Below are 21,223 nucleotides of genomic sequence, written 5' to 3' on the forward strand. Positions count from 1 at the left end.
AGTGCACTTAAACAATTATATTGTTCATGTTTTGTTTCAACAGGAACAGTAACTTATGTATTATTAAAAATCCATATAGTTTCTCCTCTACGTAGCCATTGGGAACACATGATCCAAAACTGACCCATCTTTGTAATATTAATCTAAACTCTCCAGAGTTAGACCGACCGGTTGAATGCGCAGTGGTGTGAATATAAGAGCAGAAGCGGAAGAGCAAAAATAGTCACCCCAGATGGGACTCGAACCCACAATCCCTGGCTTAGGAGGCCAGTGCCTTATCCATTAGGCCACTGGGGCAGTGACAGTATCAGGTAGGAACAGTTTCATACTTAAACACTGATTCAGAGGCGCTTCCGCTATTTCTTCTTCACTTGGTATTATATTGTCGCCTACAATATCAGTCACGCTCCCGTATATATAAAACTTTAGCAAAATCGCGTGTTTCTTGTAGCACAGTAAACATCTACTATAAAGTAACAATAGCGATTGCCAAAAGTCCGGCAGACAGACAGGCAGCCAGACAGTCGGCACTTTATTTCCTGACAGACAGTCATGATGTTAAACTGTGCTGTGTAGCATTAGCATTAGCCTACAGCTCTAGGAATGCCGTCCTCTAGTTAGGGTTACAGTCTTTTCATTTTGATCAGACAAATAACATCAAGCACTATGAATTTATTACCATCAAATCCTCACGGTAATGGATTACTTTATGCTGGATTTAACCAGGATCACGGTAAGATGTTTACTATTAGCTAACGCAAGCTAACATCACTCTGACTAACTTACCGTTCCCGTTATGAATCAGAGGCAAGATAACTGTTATTTACTGTACACATTACAACACATCAGTGTTTTCATTTTGTTTGTTGTTGCCAGTCCAAGCGTCTACTTGTAAAATGTGTTAAACTTGATGAACAAGACTGTTGTTAAGCTAACGAACAGCTGATTAGCCACAAAATCACATGAGTGTTTTCCTTTTAGGGCTGCTGTCAGCGTTTTATGTTGGGTTTTTTAATTGACCAACAATTGTAGCTATATAAGAGAATCAACTGTAACGTTGTAAAAAAGTGACCAAAAGTTTACTTATCAAGTAAATAAAGACTGACCGTTGATGTAGCGGCTAACTGTAATAGCGCTAGCTTTAGTGTGAATCTGAGCAATTGGATTTCAATAAACCTGAACAACACACAACAATGTAAAGTGTTTTTAAAGTCTATCTAAATCCTATTACATGCGTTATGTGATGTGTTAATAACTATACCACAATATGGGCTCAAATAATTGTATTATAGCCAGTGAGGATGAAGACATTAACGGGTTTAACATACGGATTTATGCAGGTCTCTCTCTGTCACAGTGACATTTACTGCTAATAATCATAACTGGGTGTAATGAAGCTCTTCTGAAACTTTAGATCTCAATGTTTAATCTAGTCCTTATACACATGTTTGAGCAGTTTTAACTAAAAACACAACTTAAAATATGCCACTGCCACTGTTTTGTCTCAGGATTCACCAGTAATGTTTTTTTTTTCTTTTTCTATTTGCACGATTATAAAAGATGCCTAATTGAGCTAAGGTTTAATCCTAGCTTAATCTAAGCCCTGTCTGTGAAACCAGGCCTAAATATCCATTAATCTCTTAGTTGTACTTCACTCAGTAATCGCTTCCCAGGCAGATGAAAATACATGGATTCTCATAAATAAACTTGGTTCTGAACCACACAGAGACATACAGGCTTGATTATCTGATACTGAAATGTCTGTTTTCCTTCCAGGATGTTTTGCGTGTGGAATGGAGAATGGATTCAGGGTTTATAACACAGACCCGCTCAAAGAAAAAGAGAAACAAGGTGAGTCTGCAGATGTTCACTCACGAGATACAGATGGAGAGAAACACTTCAGATCAGACGGCAATATGTGGAAGTTAGTAACTACTTCATATTTTTGCTTATGTGATTTTTAAATCTTGCTTCATATTAATGCATATACATACAGCTGAGGGAAAATATGCATTAGTGTTTAGTTCATCGTCAGAAGAAGGCATGATGACTCAGGAATAATTTCCCAGAGTAGATACAGACACACCTAGTGGAGATCCGTCATTCTCAGCGTCACACACACACACACACACACACACACACACACACACACACACATACATATATTTTATAAGATCCAAAGAACAAAGAAAGTTTATGAGATCCAGTGTGAGTTTATGAGATCCAGTGTGAGTTTATGGGATCCAGTGTGAGTTTATGAGATCCAGTGTGAGTTTATGGGATCCAGTGTGAGTTTATGAGATCCAGTGTGAGTTTATGAGATCCGGTGTGAGTTTATGGGATCCGGTGTGAGTTTATGGGATCCGGTGTGAGTTTATGGGATCCGGTGTGAGTTTATGAGATCCGGTGTGAGTTTATGGGATCCGGTGTGAGTTTATGGGATCCGGTGTGAGTTTATGAGCTCCAGTGTGAGTTTATGGGATCCAGTGTGAGTTTGAGATCCAGTGTGAGTTTATGGGATCCAGTGTGAGTTTGAGATCCAGTGTGAGTTTATGGGATCCAGTGTGAGTTTATGGGATCCAGTGTGAGTTTATGAGATCCAGTGTGAGTTTATGGGATCCGGTGTGAGTTTATGAGATCCGGTGTGAGTTTATGAGATCCAGTGTGAGTTTATGAGCTCCAGTGTGAGTTTATGGGATCCAGTGTGAGTTTATGGGATCCAGTGTGAGTTTATGGGATCCAGTGTGAGTTTATGAGATCCAGTGTGAGTTTATGAGATCCAGTGTGAGTTTATGGGATCCAGTGTGAGTTTATGAGATCCGGTGTGAGTTTATGAGATCCAGTGTGAGTTTATGAGCTCCAGTGTGAGTTTATGGGATCCAGTGTGAGTTTGAGATCCAGTGTGAGTTTATGGGATCCAGTGTGAGTTTGAGATCCAGTGTGAGTTTATGGGATCCATTGTGAGTTTATGGGATCCAGTGTGAGTTTATGGGATCCAGTGTGAGTTTATGAGATCCAGTGTGAGTTTATGAGATCCAGTGTGAGTTTATGGGATCCAGTGTGAGTTTATGGGATCCAGTGTGAGTTTATGAGATCCAGTGTGAGTTTATGGGATCCAGTGTGAGTTTATGAGCTCCAGTGTGAGTTTATGGGATCCAGTGTGAGTTTGAGATCCAGTGTGAGTTTATGGGATCCAGTGTGAGTTTATGGGATCCAGTGTGAGTTTATGAGATCCAGTGTGAGTTTATGAGATCCAGTGTGAGTTTATGAGATCCAGTGTGAGTTTTCAGGATCCAGTGTGAGTTTATGAGATCCAGTGTGAGTTTATGAGATCCGGTGTGAGTTTATGAGATCCAGTGTGAGTTTTCGGGATCCAGTGTGAGTTTATGAGATCCAGTGTGAGTTTTCGGGATCCAGTGTGAGTTTATGGGATCCAGTGTGAGTTTATGGGATCCAGTGTGAGTTTATGAGATCCAGTGTGAGTTTATGAGATCCAGTGTGAGTTTATGGGATCCAGTGTGAGTTTGAGATCCAGTGTCAGTTTATGGGATCCAGTGTGAGTTTATGGGATCCAGTGTGAGTTTATGAGATCCGGTGTGAGTTTATGAGATCCGGTGTGAGTTTATGAGATCCAGTGTGAGTTTATGAGATCCAGTGTGAGTTTATGAGATCCAGTGTGAGTTTTCGGGATCCAGTGTGAGTTTATGGGATCCAGTGTGAGTTTATGGGATCCAGTGTGAGTTTATGAGATCCAGTGTGAGTTTATGAGATCCAGTGTGAGTTTATGGGATCCAGTGTGAGTTTGAGATCCAGTGTCAGTTTATGGGATCCAGTGTGAGTTTATGGGATCCAGTGTGAGTTTATGAGATCCAGTGTGAGTTTATGAGATCCGGTGTGAGTTTATGAGATCCAGTGTGAGTTTATGAGATCCAGTGTGAGTTTTCAGGATCCAGTGTGAGTTTATGAGATCCAGTGTGAGTTTATGAGATCCGGTGTGAGTTTATGAGATCCAGTGTGAGTTTATGAGATCCAGTGTGAGTTTTCAGGATCCAGTGTGAGTTTATGAGATCCAGTGTGAGTTTATGAGATCCAGTGTGAGTTTATGAGATCCGGTGTGAGTTTATGAGATCCAGTGTGAGTTTATGAGATCCAGTGTGAGTTTTCAGGATCCAGTGTGAGTTTATGAGATCCAGTGTGAGTTTATGAGATCCGGTGTGAGTTTATGAGATCCAGTGTGAGTTTTCGGGATCCAGTGTGAGTTTATGAGATCCAGTGTGAGTTTTCGGGATCCAGTGTGAGTTTATGGGATCCAGTGTGAGTTTATGGGATCCAGTGTGAGTTTATGGGATCCAGTGTGAGTTTATGAGATCCAGTGTGAGTTTATGGGATCCAGTGTGAGTTTATGAGATCCAGTGTGAGTTTTCGGGATCCAGTGTGAGTTTATGAGATCCAGTGTGAGTTTATGATATCCAGTGTGAGTTTATGATATCCAGTGTGAGTTTATGAGATCCAGTGTGAGTTTATGGGATCCAGTGTGAGTTTATGAGATCCAGTGTGAGTTTATGGGATCCAGTGTGAGTTTATGGGATCCAGTGTGAGTTTTCGGGATCCAGTGTGAGTTTATGAGATCCAGTGTGAGTTTATGAGATCCAGTGTGAGTTTATGGGATCTGCTGTGGACTCAGTGCTTCTCTGTTCTCAGAGTTTCTGGAGGGAGGAGTCGGTCACGTGGAGATGCTTTTCCGATGCAATTATCTTGCGCTTGTTGGAGGCGGGAAAAAGCCAAAGTATCCTCCCAATAAAGGTATATTTCTCTTTGAGATGGACGCTGTTTGGAGGCTTTATGGCATAATTTGCTAAAGTTTTGAACAAGGTAACACACGGTGCATGTTCTACTGAATTAGTGGGTAATTTCAAAACGTATTTGACATTTATGAATCTATTTAGCACAGTTAACACTAACCCTAACCCAGATCTGTAAAAAGATATGTTTGCATGTTTCCTGCGTTTGTGTTAGTGATGATTTGGGATGATCTGAAGAAAAAGACTGTGATAGAGATCGAGTTTTCCACCGAGGTCAAAGCCGTGAAGCTTCGCCGTGACAGGTATCTGAACTCAAGCTCAAGTTCTTTCTAGCTGCATTTAATAGCCTATTCTTTGGTATAATATTTGTTAGATTTTGATGCTGAAAATATCTGACAGCAGAAATGAGTTTCAAACCTGTATGAGTTTCTTTGTTCTGTTGAGCGCAAAAGAAGTTATTTTGAAGAATGTTGGTAATCAGACATCTGACTTAAGACATTGACTTCCATACTAGGGAAAAAAATACTCTGGAAGTGAATGTCTAAAGTCAGATGTCTGATTACCAACATTCTTCAAAATAACTTATTTTGCGCTCAACAGAACAAAGAAACTCATACAGGTTTGGAACAGCGTGAGGGCAAGTAAGTGACAGAATTTTCGTTTTTGGGTGAACTGTCCCTTTAAGAAGATTCACCGCCCAATAACACAAGTGCAGTTCGGCTTCTGTAGCGTCACATTAAACATCAGCATTAGAGCCATAATGTCAGGTCACCTAAAGCATCTTTGACACTGACGGACAAATATTGTTCAGTAAAACCAGTCAAATCATCATGATTTTCATACCATAACAAAAACTCTTGACTGAAACAAAACTTAAACATTTTATCGCATAGCGTTAAAATGTTCATGTATGTAAATATTGCTTTTATAAAGTGAAGAAAGAGTGAAAAGTCAGTAATAAAATTAATAAAAAAGGATTGCATTACAATTAATAAATCAAAGAGTGTTTTTTAGAGGCTTATTAAAGGGACTGAAGTAATTGTTGATGGTTATCCATCGCGTCCATGAGCTCAACACACACTTCAAAATCACACACACAAATAACAAACAGTGCATTCATGTTACTGGTACATTAGACAACACTGTGGAACACATTAATGATGGTCTTTACGTTCCTCCTTCGAGCTGAATCTGCTTGTTTGTTGTTTCAGGATCGTGGTGGTCCTGGATTCCATGATTAAAGTCTTCACATTCACTCATAACCCTCATCAGCTGCACGTGTTCGAGACCTGCTATAACCCCAAAGGTACGTCAGCGCGCTCACAGAGTTAGCAGCGATGCTAATCAAGCGTAAGATCTGTGTGTTCTCACTCTGATCGTCTCTGCAGGTTTGTGTGTCTTGTGCCCAAACAGCAACAACTCGCTGCTGGCGTTCCCGGCCACACACTCGGGACACGTGCAGATCGTGGATCTGGCCAACACCGAGAAGCCTCCGCTGGACATCCCCGCGCATGAGGGCTCGCTGTGCTGCATAGCGCTAAACCTGCAGGGCACGCGCATCGCCACCGCATCTGAGAAGGTGTGTCCCCATCAGGTCCTGCGCTGGGTTTACACTGGGGTCACGTCACACACACACACACGAGCCGCGCTGGAGTGTGTTTCCCACAGCGCTGGGTTTACGATGCATCGTTGAAGAAATCCACTAGCTAGTCTCGACTGTTTCCCGAAAGCCTATTGTCACAAATTGGTCGTTCATCCACGTTGGTTGATGATGTCAGCAGGTGTTGGAGTAATAACTACTGTTAATGAATCTGTTTGAGGTCTAATTAATGCGAGATGTTTTGCTGTAAATGATGGACATGCATCTAAAGACTAATTCTCATTTTTCTCAGTTATTTTGCTTTATTTCCAGATTCAGTCATAGACTCGTTCTTACGCACTAGAGCTCGTTCACACATGCGCACTCTTCAGAAACAACACTTTAAATCTCTTGACGAACTAAAAGACGTAAATGACATTTGTATGTATTCTAAATAAAAGATATAGATTGTACTGAATGTCAGCTTGATTATTTTGCTCAAGATCAGGATTTACTGAGTCCACATGTCATGAAAACTAGAAACTCTTCTTCTAACCACAGGAGATCTGTCCTCCACACACACAACTCTGCGATGCTGTTTGCGAATGTTTGTTAGAATGATGTTTTCGGGAAACACCGACTCGCTGAACTGCTGATAACGACAGAACTTGCGACTATAGTTGGCTAGCGATGCTTTCGGGAAACACACTCCTGTTTGATCATGTGACTAGATGGATCTCTAACTCTGCTTGTGAGTGAGTGTTCGGCTAATGAAGGGGTGTGTGTGTGTGTGTTCTCAGGGAACCCTGATCAGGATATTCGACACCTCGGCTGGGCAACTGATCCAGGAGCTGAGGAGAGGATCACAGACCGCCAACATTTACTGGTAATCCACACACACTCTTCTCGTAAGCCCTGTTCGCACAGGACGAGCTTCACCAGAGTAATGTCACTTTACCACAGGACGCCTGTAAAACAGTGTGTTTCTAACTGAGTGTGTGTGTGTTTATAACTGTGTGTGTGTTTATAACTGAGAGTGTGTGTTTATAACTTAGTGTTTATAACTGTGTGTGTGTGTGTGTGTGTTTATAACTGAGAGTGTGTGTTTATAACTTAGAGTGTGTGTTTATAACTGAGAGTGTGTGTTTATAACTCAGTGTGTGTGTGTGTTTATAACTGAGTGTGTGTGTGTGTGTGTGTGTGTGTGTGTTTATAACTGAGTGTGTGTGTGTGTGTGTGTATTTATAACTGTGTGTTTCTGAGAGTGTGTTTATAACTGTGTGTGTGTGTGTGTGTGTGTTTATAACTGAGTGTGTGTGTGTTTATAACTGTGTGTGTTTATAACTGTGTGTGTGTGTGTTTATAACTGAGAGTGTGTGTTTATAACTGAGAGTGTGTGTTTATAACTCAGTGTGTGTGTGTTTATAACTGAGTGTGTGTGTGTGTGTTTATAACTGAGTGTGTGTGTGTGTTTATAACTGAGTGTGTGTGTGTGTGTTTATAACTGAGTGTGTGTGTGTGTGTGTGTGTGTGTATTTATAACTGTGTGTGTTTCTGAGAGTGTGTGTTTATAACTGAGTATGTGTGTTTATAAATGAGTGTGTGTGTTTATAACTGAGTGTGTGTGTGTTTATAACTGAGTGTGTGTGTGTGTTTATAACTGAATGTGTGTGTTTATAACTGAGTGTGTGTGTATTTCAGCATCAATTTCAACCAGGACGCGTCTCTGATCTGCGTTTCCAGTGATCACGGCACAATCCACGTATTTGCAGCGGAGGATCCCAAGAGGAACAAGCAGTCCAGGTGTGTGTGTGTGTGTGTGTTGAAGCACTCCCGGTATCAGGCTCGTCGTTGTTGATATTGTCTGGTGTTTATGCTGAGATGTCCAGTCGTGCTCACGTCTCCTCTAACTCTGCTCTCGTCTCCTCTAACTCTGCTCTCGTCTCCTTTAACTCTGCTCTCGTCTCCTTTAACTCTGCTCTCGTCTCCTCTAACTCTGCATCTCCTCTAACTCTGCTCTCGTCTCCTCTAACTCTGCTCTCGTCTCCTCTAACTCTGCTCTCGTCTCCTTTAACTCTGCTCTCGTCTCCTCTAACTCTGCTCACGTCTCCTCTAACTCTGCTCTCGTCTCCTTTAACTCTGCGTCTCCTCTAACTCTGCTCTCGTCTCCTCTAACTCTGCTCACGTCTCCTCTAACTCTGCTCTCGTCTCCTCTAACTCTGCTCACGTCTCCTCTAACTCTGCTCTCGTCTCCTCTAACTCTGCTCACGTCTCCTCTAACTCTGCTCACGTCTCCTCTAACTCTGCTCTCGTCTCCTCTAACTCTGCTCACGTCTCCTCTAACTCTGCTCACGTCTCCTCTAACTCTGCTCTCGTCTCCTCTAACTCTGCTCTCGTCTCCTTTAACTCTGCGTCTCCTCTAACTCTGCTCACGTCTCCTCTAACTCTGCTCACGTCTCCTCTAACTCTGCTCTCGTCTCCTTTAACTCTGCGTCTCCTCTAACTCTGCTCTCGTCTCCTCTAACTCTGCTCTCGTCTCCTCTAACTCTGCTCTCGTCTCCTCTAACTCTGCGTCTCCTCTAACTCTGCTCTCGTCTCCTCTAACTCTGCTCTCGTCTCCTCTAACTCTGCGTCTCCTCTAACTCTGCTCTCGTCTCCGCTCTCGTCTCCTCTAACTCTGCGTCTCCTCTAACTCTGCTCACGTCCCCTCTAATTCTGCTCTCGTCTCCTCTAACTCTGCGTCTCCTCTAACTCTGCTCTCGTCTCCTCTAACTCTGCTCTCGTCTCCTCTAACTCTGCTCTCGTCTCCTCTAACTCTGCTCTCGTCTCCTCTAACTCTGCGTCTCCTCTAACTCTGCGTCTCCTCTAACTCTGCTCTCGTCTCCTCTAACTCCGCTCTCGTCTCCTCTAACTCTGCGTCTCCTCTAACTCTGCTCACGTCTCCTCTAATTCTGCTCTCGTCTCCTCTAACTCTGCGTCTCCTCTAACTCTGCTCACGTCTCCTCTAACTCTGCTCACGTCTCCTCTAACTCTGCTCACGTCTCCTCTAACTCTGCTCTCGTCTCCTTTAACTCTGCGTCTCCTCTAACTCTGCTCTCATCTCCTCTAACTCTGCTCACGTCTCCTCTAATTCTGCTCACGTCTCCTCTAACTCTGCGTCTCCTCTAACTCTGCTCTCGTCTCCGCTCTCGTCTCCTCTAACTCTGCTCTCGTCTCCGCTCTCGTCTCCTCTAACTCTGCTCACGTCTCCTCTAACTCTGCTCTCGTCTCCTCTAACTCTGCTCTCGTCTCCTCTAACTTTGCGTCTCCTCTAACTCTACTCTCGTCTCCTCTAACTCTGCTCTCGTCTCCTCTAACTCTGCTCTCGTCTCCTCTAACTCTGCTCTCGTCTCCTCTAACTCTGCTCTCGTCTCCTCTAACTCGTCTCCTCTAACTCTGCGTCTCCTCTAACTCTACTCTGCGTCTCCTCTAACTCTGCTCTCGTCTCCTCTAACTCTGCGTCTCCTCTAACTCTGCGTCTCTTCTAACTCTGCTCTCGTCTCATCTAACTCTGCGTCTCCTCTAACTCTACTCTCGTCTCCTCTAACTATACTCTGCGTCTCCTCTAACTCTGCTCTCGTCTCCTCTATTTCTGCTCTTGTCTCCTCTATTTCTGCTCTCGTCTCCTCTAACTCTGCTCACGTCTCCTCTAACTCTGCTCACGTCTCCTCTAACTCTGCTCACGTCTCATCTAACTCTGCTCACGTCTCCTCTAACTCTACTCTGCGTCTCCTCTAACTCTGCGTCTCCTCTAACTCTGCTCTCGTCTCATCTAACTCTGCGTCTCCTCTAACTCTACTCTCGTCTCATCTAACGCTGCTCACGTCTCATCTAACTCTGCTCACGTCTCCTCTAACTCTGCGTCTCCTCTAACTCTGCGTCTCCTCTAACTCTGCTCTCGTCTCATCTAACTCTGCGTCTCCTCTAACTCTGCTCTCGTCTCCTCTATTTCTGCTCTTGTCTCCTCTAACTCTGCTCACGTCTCCTCTAACTCTGCATCTCCTCTAACTCTGCTCTGCGTCTCCTCTAACTCTGCTCTCGTCTCCTCTAACTCTGCTCTCGTCTCCTCTAACTCTGCTCACGTCTCCTCTAACTCTGCATCTCCTCTAACTCTGCTCTGCGTCTTCTCTAACTCTGCTCTCGTCTCCTCTAACTCTGCTCTCGTCTCCTCTAACTCTGCTCTCCTCTAACTCTGCTCTCGTCTCCTCTAACTCTGCGTCTCCTCTAACTCTGCTCTCGTCTCCTCTAACTCTGCTCACGTCTCCTCTAACTCTGCTCTCGTCTCCTCTAACTCTGCTCTCGTCTCCTCTAACTTTGCGTCTCCTCTAACTCTGCGTCTCCTCTAACTCTACTCTCGTCTCCTCTAACTCTGTTTTCGTCTCCTCTAACTCTGCTCTCGTCTCCTCTAACTCTGCGTCTCCTCTAACTCTGCGTCTCCTCTAACTCTGCTCACGTCTCCTCTAATTCTGCTCTCGTCTCCTCTAACTCTGCGTCTCCTCTAACTCTGCTCACGTCTCCTCTAACTCTGCTCACGTCTCCTCTAACTCTGCTCACGTCTCCTCTAACTCTGCTCTCGTCTCCTTTAACTCTGCGTCTCCTCTAACTCTGCTCTCGTCTCCTCTAACTCTGCTCACGTCTCCTCTAATTCTGCTCACGTCTCCTCTAACTCTGCGTCTCCTCTAACTCTGCTCTCGTCTCCGCTCTCGTCTCCTCTAACTCTGCTCTCGTCTCCGCTCTCGTCTCCTCTAACTCTGCTCACGTCTCCTCTAACTCTGCTCTCGTCTCCTCTAACTCTGCTCTCGTCTCCTCTAACTTTGCGTCTCCTCTAACTCTGCGTCTCCTCTAACTCTACTCTCGTCTCCTCTAACTCTGCTTTCGTCTCCTCTAACTCTGCTCTCGTCTCCTCTAACTCTGCTCTCGTCTCCTCTAACTCTGCTCTCGTCTCCTCTAACTCTGCTCTCGTCTCCTCTAACTCTGCGTCTCCTCTAACTCTACTCTGCGTCTCCTCTAACTCTACTCTGCGTCTCCTCTAACTCTGCTCTCGTCTCCTCTAACTCTGCGTCTCCTCTAACTCTGCGTCTCTTCTAACTCTGCTCTCGTCTCATCTAACTCTGCGTCTCCTCTAACTCTACTCTCGTCTCCTCTAACTATACTCTGCGTCTCCTCTAACTCTGCTCTCGTCTCCTCTATTTCTGCTCTCGTCTCCTCTATTTCTGCTCTCGTCTCCTCTAACTCTGCTCACGTCTCCTCTAACTCTGCTCACGTCTCATCTAACTCTGCTCACGTCTCCTCTAACTCTACTCTGCGTCTCCTCTAACTCTGCGTCTCCTCTAACTCTGCGTCTCGTCTAACTCTGCGTCTCCTCTAACTCTACTCTCGTCTCCTCTAACTCTACTCTGCGTCTCCTCTAACTCTGCTCTCGTCTCCTCTAACTCTGCGTCTCCTCTAACTCTGCTCTCGTCTCCTCTAACTCTGCGTCTCGTCTAACTCTGCGTCTCCTCTAACTCTGCTCTCGTCTCCTCTATTTCTGCTCTCGTCTCCTCTAACTCTTCTCTACGTTTCCTCTAACTCTGTTCTCGTCTCCTCTATTTCTGCTCTCGTCTCCTCTAACTCTGCTCACGTCTCCTCTAACTCTGCTCACGTCTCCTCTAACTCTGCTCACGTCTCCTCTAACTCTACTCTGCGTCTCCTCTAACTCTGCTCTCGTCTCCTCTAACTCTGCGTCTCCTCTAACTCTGCGTCTCCTCTAACTCTACTCTCATCTCCTCTAACTATACTCTGCGTCTCCTCTAACTCTGCTCTCGTCTCCTCTATTTCTGCTCTCGTCTCCTCTAACTCTGCTCTCGTCTCCTCTATTTCTGCTCTTGTCTCCTCTAACTCTGCTCACGTCTCCTCTAACTCTGCATCTCCTCTAACTCTGCTCTGCGTCTCCTCTAACTCTGCTCTCGTCTCCTCTAACTCTGCTCTCGTCTCCTCTAACTCTGCTCTCGTCTCCTCTAACTCTGCTCTCGTCTCCTCTAACTCTGCTCTCGTCTCCTCTAACTCTGCTCTCGTCTCCTCTAACTCTGCGTCTCCTCTAACTATACTCTCATCTCCTCTAACTATACTCTGCGTCTCCTCTAACTCTGCTCTCGTCTCCTCTATTTCTGCTCTCGTCTCCTCTAACTCTGCTCTCGTCTCCTCTATTTCTGCTCTTGTCTCCTCTAACTCTGCTCACGTCTCCTCTAACTCTGCATCTCCTCTAACTCTGCTCTGCGTCTCCTCTAACTCTGCTCTCGTCTCCTCTAACTCTGCTCTCGTCTCCTCTAACTCTGCTCTCCTCTAACTCTGCTCTCGTCTCCTCTAACTCTGCTCTCGTCTCCTCTAACTCTGCTCTCGTCTCCTCTAACTTTGCGTCTCCTCTAACTCTGCGTCTCCTCTAACTCTGCTCTCGTCTCCTCTAACTCTGCTCTCGTCTCCTCTAACTCTGCTCTCGTCTCATCTAACCCTGCTCTCGTCTCCTCTAACTCTGCTCTCGTCTCCTCTAACTCTGAGTCTCCTCTAACTCTGCTCTCGTCTCCTCTAACTCTGCGTCTCCTCTAACTCTGCTCTCGTCTCCTCTAACTTTGCGTCTCCTCTAACTCTGCTCTCGTCTCCTCTAACTCTGCGTCTCCTCTAACTCTGCTCTCGTCTCCTCTAACTCTGCGTCTCGTCTAACTCTGCGTCTCCTCTAACTCTGCTCTCGTCTCCTCTATTTCTGCTCTCGTCTCCTCTAACTCTTCTCTACGTTTCCTCTAACTCTGTTCTCGTCTCCTCTATTTCTGCTCTCGTCTCCTCTAACTCTGCTCACGTCTCCTCTAACTCTGCTCACGTCTCCTCTAACTCTGCTCACGTCTCCTCTAACTCTACTCTGCGTCTCCTCTAACTCTGCTCTCGTCTCCTCTAACTCTGCGTCTCCTCTAACTCTGCGTCTCCTCTAACTCTACTCTCATCTCCTCTAACTATACTCTGCGTCTCCTCTAACTCTGCTCTCGTCTCCTCTATTTCTGCTCTCGTCTCCTCTAACTCTGCTCTCGTCTCCTCTATTTCTGCTCTTGTCTCCTCTAACTCTGCTCACGTCTCCTCTAACTCTGCATCTCCTCTAACTCTGCTCTGCGTCTCCTCTAACTCTGCTCTCGTCTCCTCTAACTCTGCTCTCGTCTCCTCTAACTCTGCTCTCGTCTCCTCTAACTCTGCTCTCGTCTCCTCTAACTCTGCTCTCGTCTCCTCTAACTCTGCTCTCGTCTCCTCTAACTCTGCGTCTCCTCTAACTCTGCGTCTCCTCTAACTATACTCTCATCTCCTCTAACTATACTCTGCGTCTCCTCTAACTCTGCTCTCGTCTCCTCTATTTCTGCTCTCGTCTCCTCTAACTCTGCTCTCGTCTCCTCTATTTCTGCTCTTGTCTCCTCTAACTCTGCTCACGTCTCCTCTAACTCTGCATCTCCTCTAACTCTGCTCTGCGTCTCCTCTAACTCTGCTCTCGTCTCCTCTAACTCTGCTCTCGTCTCCTCTAACTCTGCTCTCCTCTAACTCTGCTCTCGTCTCCTCTAACTCTGCTCTCGTCTCCTCTAACTTTGCGTCTCCTCTAACTCTGCGTCTCCTCTAACTCTGCTCTCGTCTCCTCTAACTCTGCTCTCGTCTCCTCTAACTCTGCTCTCGTCTCATCTAACCCTGCTCTCGTCTCCTCTAACTCTGCTCTCGTCTCCTCTAACTCTGAGTCTCCTCTAACTCTGCTCTCGTCTCCTCTAACTCTGCTCTCGTCTCCTCTAACTCTGCGTCTCCTCTAACTCTGCTCTCGTCTCCTCTAACTTTGCGTCTCCTCTAACTCTGCTCTCGTCTCCTCTAACTCTGCTCTCGTCTCATCTAACTCTGCTCTCGTCTCCTCTAACTCTGCTCTGCGTCTCCTCTAACTCTGCTCTCGTCTCATCTAACTCTGCTCTCGTCTCCTCTAACTCTGCGTCTCCTCTAACTCTGCTCTCGTCTCCTCTATTTCTGCTCTCGTCTCCTCTAACTCTGCGTCTCGTCTAACTCTGCGTCTCCTCTAACTCTACTCTCGTCTCCTCTAACTCTACTCTGCGTCTCCTCTAACTCTGCGTCTCCTCTAACTCTGCTCTCGTCTCATCTAACTCTGCGTCTCCTCTAACTCTACTCTCGTCTCCTCTAACTCTGCTCTCGTCTCCTCTATTTCTGCTCTCGTCTCCTCTAACTCTACTCTGCGTTTCCTCTAACTCTGCTCTCGTCTCCTCTATTTCTGCTCTCGTCTCCTCTAACTCTGCTCACGTCTCCTCTAACTCTGCTCACGTCTCCTCTAACTCTGCTCACGTCTCCTCTAACTCTGCTCACGTCTCCTCTAACTCTACTCTGCGTCTCCTCTAACTCTGCTCTCGTCTCCTCTAACTCTGCGTCTCCTCTAACTCTGCGTCTCCTCTAACTCTGCGTCTCCTCTAACTCTACTCTCATCTCCTCTAACTATACTCTGCGTCTCCTCTAACTCTGCTCTCGTCTCCTCTATTTCTGCTCTCGTCTCCTCTAACTCTGCTCACGTCTCCTCTAACTCTGCATCTCCTCTAACTCTGCTCTGCGTCTCCTCTAACTCTGCTCTCGTCTCCTCTAACTCTACTCTGCATCTCCTCTAACTCTGCATCTCCTCTAACTCTGCATCTCCTCTAACTCTGCGTCTCCTCTAACTCTGCTCACGTCTCCTCTAACTCTACTCTGCGTCTCCTCTAACTCTGCTCTCGTCTCCTCTAACTCTGCGTCTCCTCTAACTCTGCTCTCGTCTCCTGTAACTCTGCGTCTCCTCTAACTCTACTCTGCGTCTCCTCTAACTCTGCTCACGTCTCCTCTAACTCTGCATCTCCTCTAACTCTGCTCTGCGTCTCCTCTAACTCTACTCTCGTCTCCTCTAACTCTGCTCTCGTCTCCTCTAACTCTACTCTGCGTCTCCTCTAACTCTGCTCTCGTCTCCTCTAACTCTGCTCTCGTCTCCTCTAACTCTGCTCACGTCTCCTCTAACTCTGCTCACGTCTCCTCTAACTCTGCTCACGTCTCCTCTTACTCTACTCTGCATCTCCTAACTCTGCTCACGTCTCCTCTAACTCTGCTCACGTCTCCTCTAACTCTACTCTGCGTCTCCTCTAACTCTGCTCTCATCTCATCTAACTCTGCGTCTCCTCTAACTCTACTCTCGTCTCCTCTAACTATACTCTGCGTCTCCTCTAACTCTGCTCTCGTCTCCTCTAACTCTGCTCACGTCTCCTCTAACTCTGCTCACGTCTCCTCTAACTCTACTCTGCGTCTCCTCTAACTCTGCTCTCGTCTCCTCTAACTCTGGGTCTCATCTAACTCTGCATCTCCTCTAACTCTACTCTCGTCTCCTCTAACTATACTCTGCGTCTCCTCTAACTCTGCTCTCGTCTCCTCTATTTCTACTCACGTCTCCTCTAACTCTGCATCTCCTCTAACTGTGCTCTGCGTCTCCTCTAACTCTGCTCACGTCTCCTCTAACTCTGCATCTCCTCTAACTCTGCTCTGCGTCTCCTCTAACTCTGCTCTCGTCTCCTCTAACTCTGCTCTCGTCTCCTCTAACTCTACTCTGCGTCTCCTCTAACTCTGCTCTCGTCTCCTCTAACTCTGCTCTCGTCTCCTCTAACTCTACTCTGCGTCTCCTCTAACTCTGCTCTCGTCTCCTCTAACTCTACTCTGCGTCTCCTCTAACTCTGCTCTCGTCTCCTCTATTTCTGCTCACGTCTCCTCTAACTCTGCATCTCCTCTAACTGTGCTCTGCGTCTCCTCTAACTCTGCTCACGTCTCCTCTAACTCGGCATCTCCTCTAACTCTGCTCTGCGTCTCCTCTAACTCTGCTCTCGTCTCCTCTAACTCTGCTCTCGTCTCCTCTAGTCTCCTCTAACTCTACTCTGCGTCTCCTCTAACTCTGCTCTCGTCTCCTCTAACTCTGCTCTCGTCTCCTCTAACTCTACTCTGCGTCTCCTCTAACTCTGCTCTCGTCTCCTCTAACTCTACTCTGCGTCTCCTCTAACTCTGCTCTCGTCTCCTCTAACTCTGCTCTCGTCTCCTCTAACTCTGCTCTCGTCTCCTCTAACTCTACTCTGCGTCTCCTCTAACTCTGCTCTCGTCTCCTCTAACTCTGCTCTCGTCTCCTCTAACTCTACTCTGCGTCTCCTCTAACTCTACTCTGCGTCTCCTCTAACTCTGCTCTCGTCTCCTCTAACTCTACTCTGCGTCTCCTCTAACTCTGCTCTCGTCTCCTCTAACTCTGCTCTCGTCTCCTCTAACTCTACTCTCGTCTCCTCTAACTCTGCTCTCGTCTCCTCTATTTCTGCGTCTCCTCTAACTCTGCTCTCGTCTCCTCTAACTCTGCTCTCGTCTCCTCTAACTCTGCGTCTCCTCTAACTCTGCTATCGTCTCCTCTAACTCTGCGTCTCCTCTAACTCTGCTCTCGTCTCCTCTAGTCTCCTCTAACTCTACTCTGCGTCTCCTCTAACTCTGCTCTCGTCTCCTCTAACTCTGCTCTCGTCTCCTCTAACTCTGCGTCTCCTCTAACTCTGCTCTCGTCTCCTCTAACTCTGCGTCTCCTCTAACTCTGCTCTCGTCTCCTCTAACTCTGCTTTCGTCTCCTCTAACTCTACTCTGCGTCTCCTCTAACTCTGCTTTCGTCTCCTCTAAGCTCCTCCTCTAACTCTGCTCTCGTCTCCTCTAACTCTGCTTTCGTCTCCTCTAAGCTCCTCCTCTAACTCTGCTCTCGTCTCCTCTAACTCTGCTCTCGTCTCCTCTAACTCTACTCTGCGTCTCCTCTAACTCTGCTCTCGTCTCCTCTAACTCTGCGTCTCCTCTAACTCTGCTCTCGTCTCCTCTAAATCTGTTCTCGTCTCCTCTAACTGTGCATCTCCTCTAACTCTGCTCTGCGTCTCCTCTAACTCTGCGTCTCCTCTAACTCTGCTCTCCACAGCTTGGCATCCGCCAGTTTCCTGCCCAAGTATTTCAGCTCCAAGTGGAGTTTCTCCAAGTTCCAGGTGCCGTCCGGTTCTCCCTGCGTCTGTGCCTTCGGGACCGAACCCAACGCTGTGATCGGTATGCACACACATCACACACCAGCTCTTATTATGAACAACAGCCTTTAACATGCATGTACTGAATGTTCCCACTGACTCCCTGATTCCCAACTCTTCCAGCGATTTGCTCGGACGGGAGCTACTACAAGTTCCTGTTTAACCAGAAGGGCGAGTGTTCGAGGGATGTGTACGCGCAGTTCCTGGAGATGACCGACGAGAAGATCTGAACACACGCTCTCACACACTCACACACACACACACACACTACTTGACTTTACCAGATTCTGGCGTCTCAGAGTTTCCCGGATGTGGACTCCGGTGGGATTCGGAGCGTCACACAGATGAGCAGGAGAGAACGCTCGCTCTTAAGTCTCTCCTGACTCCACGATGACTGAGACCGCAGAGAGAGTGATGAGGGAAACATGACTCTTTTGAAAGGACAACCTTTTATAAACGGTCTTCCATGGGATTTTTAATCCGGCAGGAGATGATCCGGGCCACTAGCTGATCTAATGTAGGAGTGCCTCTGTGATTCACATCTGCATCATTCACACTATGTATTTGCAAACTATTTGTTAGTGTTAGAAATTGTTTTTCTTGCTGTAAGAACACCGATAAAAAAAATCACGTAACTACATATTATATAGACTAGTATAACAAACAGACATCTTGGGTGTAAATGTGTGCTCCTCATTTCATGCAATGCAATATGTTTTCTTCCGCAAGGATTCGCTGGCTTTAAGGAAATCTGATTAATATTCTCTCAGTGTAAAGGTTGTGCTTCAGTAATTATCACACAAGTAACGTGACAGATTTACTCCACATTTACACTCCTAATGGTTTCAAATCAAACGATCAGCTTTCCCCCAAATTAACCCAGAATAACTACATTGCTACTTTAAAAAAAGGTTAATGTTTGGAGATTGTAAACTCTTGCAGTAATTCTCTTCAGGACGAATGCGCTGAACCGGAAGTGCCCAGTCTCATCACCTGAGGAACAGGGTTTTTACGTTTGTCTTCATTCTTATAATTGTTCTTTGAAATGTATCTTTCAGCGATTTTGTTATTAATTTGATGCTTTTGTCATTGATAACGTGCAAGTGATACGCATAATTTCATGAAGATGATGATGTAAGATGATGCGCACAGAATTCAGTATCATATGACAAATTAAAGACGATTGTAAACAATTAGGAATGGCAAATCCTTCATGCCACTGCTGACGTGTAACTCTAGGTCAGGGTTAGGTTATCAGACTGTGTGGAAAGATGTGTGTGAGTGTGATTTCAGGAATCTTTTATAAGCATATTCTCTCTCTATTCTCGTTTTGAGGAACGTGGCAAAATTAATGATGCATATTTTGCTTCCGTGATGATTTGTTTATCTCTAGTCAAGTCACCTTTATTTATACAGCTTTTTTTACAATACAGAGTGTTTCAAGCAGCTTTACAGAGATAACTGGAAAATAATGCAACACTATTTAATCAAGAATGCAACATTATCTGTATTCTATAAAGCAGCATCATTACGAGGCCTTTAACCCAGAGCAGAGTCTAAAACTAAACAATGTGTTATGAATAGTTTCTGAAAACATCTACAACACATTTATTGCCATGAATGTCATGTGGAGATGAGTTGATCATTATATCTCTTTGGTTAAAACATGTCCGCAGCAGCCGAACTCAGTGACTTCTCCCACACACACACACACACACACACACACACACACACGCACACACACTACATGCGTGTCAGCCGCTCACAGTGCAACCAACCGCTGACGCCACACGCGCTCGCGCCTCGCTGCTGATTGGCGGATTGCAGTTTTCTCCTCCAGATCTGGAGAGCGATTGGTCGCGGCGGCTGTCAGTCACGCTAGCCCCGCCTCCTCGGTTTGTTTGGTAGGGTTGCTGGTTTTCTCGTTCTCTTGTCGCGGCGGTGGGTTGGAGCCGCTGTCCCCGGGCTGCCGCGTTCCTGCTTATTTATTTCTCATCCTTTGATTCGATCCCCCCACTAAATTCTGCAACCGGGCCTCCCGACCGACACACGGCCGCCCGCTCCTTCCTTCTACAGTGTCCAGACCCGGTCCAGAGAGCGAGTAAAGATGGCGGGCTCGGTTGTCGCCCGGCTCGAGGGCCGAGAGTTCGAGTATCTGATGAAGAAGCGCTCGGTCACCGTGGGCCGGAACTCGTCCCAGGGCTCCGTGGACGTCAGCATGGGCCACTCGAGCTTCATCTCCCGCAGGCACCTGGAGGTGTTCTCCGCCGGGGAGGACGGCTCCGGGAACGGGGACTTCTACCTGCGGTGCCTGGGCAAGAACGGCGTGTTCGTGGACGGCGTGTTCCAGAGGCGAGGCGCGCCCCCGCTGCAGCTGCCCCGAGTGTAACCGCGTTTGTTGTGTTTCAGCACGTGTTGATTATGACAAGCTCGCTGTCTCAGTCTGTTCACACTAAACACTACCGCTTTCTCCTGCGTGCATCTTCAGCATCTTCTCTTAAAGCATAGCAGACGAGTATAGTGCCTGGAGATCCACTGGTCAGTGTTGCGGACTTCATTCAGTCCCGATGACCTTTTAGTTGACCCACATCTGACGTACACTGGACCCATTCATAACATGACAAAAGGAGTAGTCAGAATTAGTAGCCTGGTTAATGTGATTCATATTTTAATGCACACTAATGAATGATTATGAGAATATATCGTGGAAATCTAATGTAAACACACTTTATTAACGCCAGATTTTGACCTTGCATGCATGGAGGAAGGACCACAATTTGTTTACAGTTCTTGTTCCATCTTTATTTAGACGATGTGGTTCGCCTTTGTTTTGTTGGTGCAGAGGGTCTGTATTAAATCAGCTGCACCTCAGATCATAAAGATAGAGCTATTAATGGTTAGCAGAAGCGTTTAACATCACACAAAGGCCATTGAAGGGTGAGCCAAGATTCATGTGTATATATATATATATATATATATATATATATATATATATATAATTTCTGATGAAATATGAGTCATGTAATCAGGCCAATCTGGTGTCCATATATAAACCAGCTGTACTGTTGCTGAGATGTTGTTTATCAACATCTATGCGTTTTATTTTCATGGATATTTACTTTAAAAATACCACTTGATAAACTTGTGTAATAGGTTGAAATCACTAACTCTCCCGTTTGCTGTTTTGCAGGTGCACTTTTCGATTTCCCAGCACAAACATCAAAATTACATTCACGGCCCTGTCCAGCGACAGGAGGGAGCGCAGGAACGCCCCGGAGTCTCCCGTCAAAGCGGTCCAGCCCCAGATCTCCCCGCTGACCATCAACATTCCCGACAACATCGCACACCTGATGAGTCCACTCCCGTCTCCCACCGGCACCATCAGGTCAGAACCCTAACCCTTACTCTAACCTTAACCTTTAACCCTAACCCTGATGAGTCCACTCCCGTCTTCCACCGGCACCATCAGGTCAGAACCTTAACCTTTAACCCTAACTCTAACAAACATCATCTCCATTGTTTTGGTCAATATTTAAATCACGATTATTAAAGGGCGATATGATCAAAGTTAAATGTGACTAGAGATCAGTATATTGATACTGCAGCAAAAATTAATAGTATGTTAGCTAATGTCATTAAAGCCCTTAAAACAGTTACATTTGGCAATACATAAAAAGAAAGAAACTAATTACAAACAAAACCGGCTAAAAATA

The 21,223-nt window shown here is 46.0% G+C and overlaps 2 protein-coding genes across 4 annotated transcripts in view; both read left to right on the forward strand.

The window, feature by feature from the left end:
• Positions 1-309: 309 nt before the first annotated feature.
• wdr45b (WD repeat domain 45B) lies at positions 310-18,706 on the forward strand. Of its 2 annotated transcripts, none has more exons than XM_084433430.1 (10): positions 310-733; positions 1,777-1,851; positions 4,702-4,803; positions 5,017-5,104; positions 6,014-6,108; positions 6,191-6,381; positions 7,182-7,267; positions 8,083-8,184; positions 17,411-17,532; positions 17,634-18,706. In XM_084433430.1, exons 1-10 carry the CDS (start codon positions 667-669, stop codon positions 17,738-17,740), a joined length of 1,035 nt encoding a protein of 344 aa, XP_084289556.1. In that variant the 5' UTR covers positions 310-666; the 3' UTR covers positions 17,741-18,706. The 2 variants fall into 2 exon arrangements, with proteins under 2 accessions (XP_084289556.1, XP_084289555.1); XM_084433429.1 differs by having other exon boundaries at positions 336-733; positions 1,777-1,924.
• Positions 18,707-18,885: 179 nt separating this feature from the next.
• Positions 18,886-21,223, forward strand: part of foxk2a (forkhead box K2a) — a 32,578-nt gene continuing 30,240 nt past the window's right edge. For both annotated transcript variants that reach the window (XR_014630041.1, XM_084433427.1), the window contains exons 1-2: positions 18,886-19,895; positions 20,701-20,895. Coding sequence is in view for 1 of the 2 variants with exons in the window: in XM_084433427.1 (XP_084289553.1) it covers positions 19,618-19,895; positions 20,701-20,895 (473 nt within the window). In the remaining variant the exon portion in view is untranslated. The remainder of the gene's footprint in view (positions 19,896-20,700; positions 20,896-21,223) is intronic.

Source organism: Rutilus rutilus (genome assembly GCF_951802725.1).
Source record: "Rutilus rutilus genome assembly, chromosome: 16".
Classification (NCBI taxonomy): Eukaryota; Metazoa; Chordata; class Actinopteri; order Cypriniformes; family Leuciscidae; genus Rutilus; species Rutilus rutilus.

Coding starts and splice junctions, on each gene's coding strand:
- wdr45b (XM_084433429.1), top strand. CDS start 698: ATGGATTACTTTATGCTGGATTTAACCAGGATCACG. Junction 5,105..6,013: donor GTGAAGCTTCGCCGTGACAG/GTATCTGAACTC, acceptor TTGTTGTTTCAG/GATCGTGGTGGTCCTGGATT. Junction 7,268..8,082: donor CAGACCGCCAACATTTACTG/GTAATCCACACA, acceptor TGTGTATTTCAG/CATCAATTTCAACCAGGACG.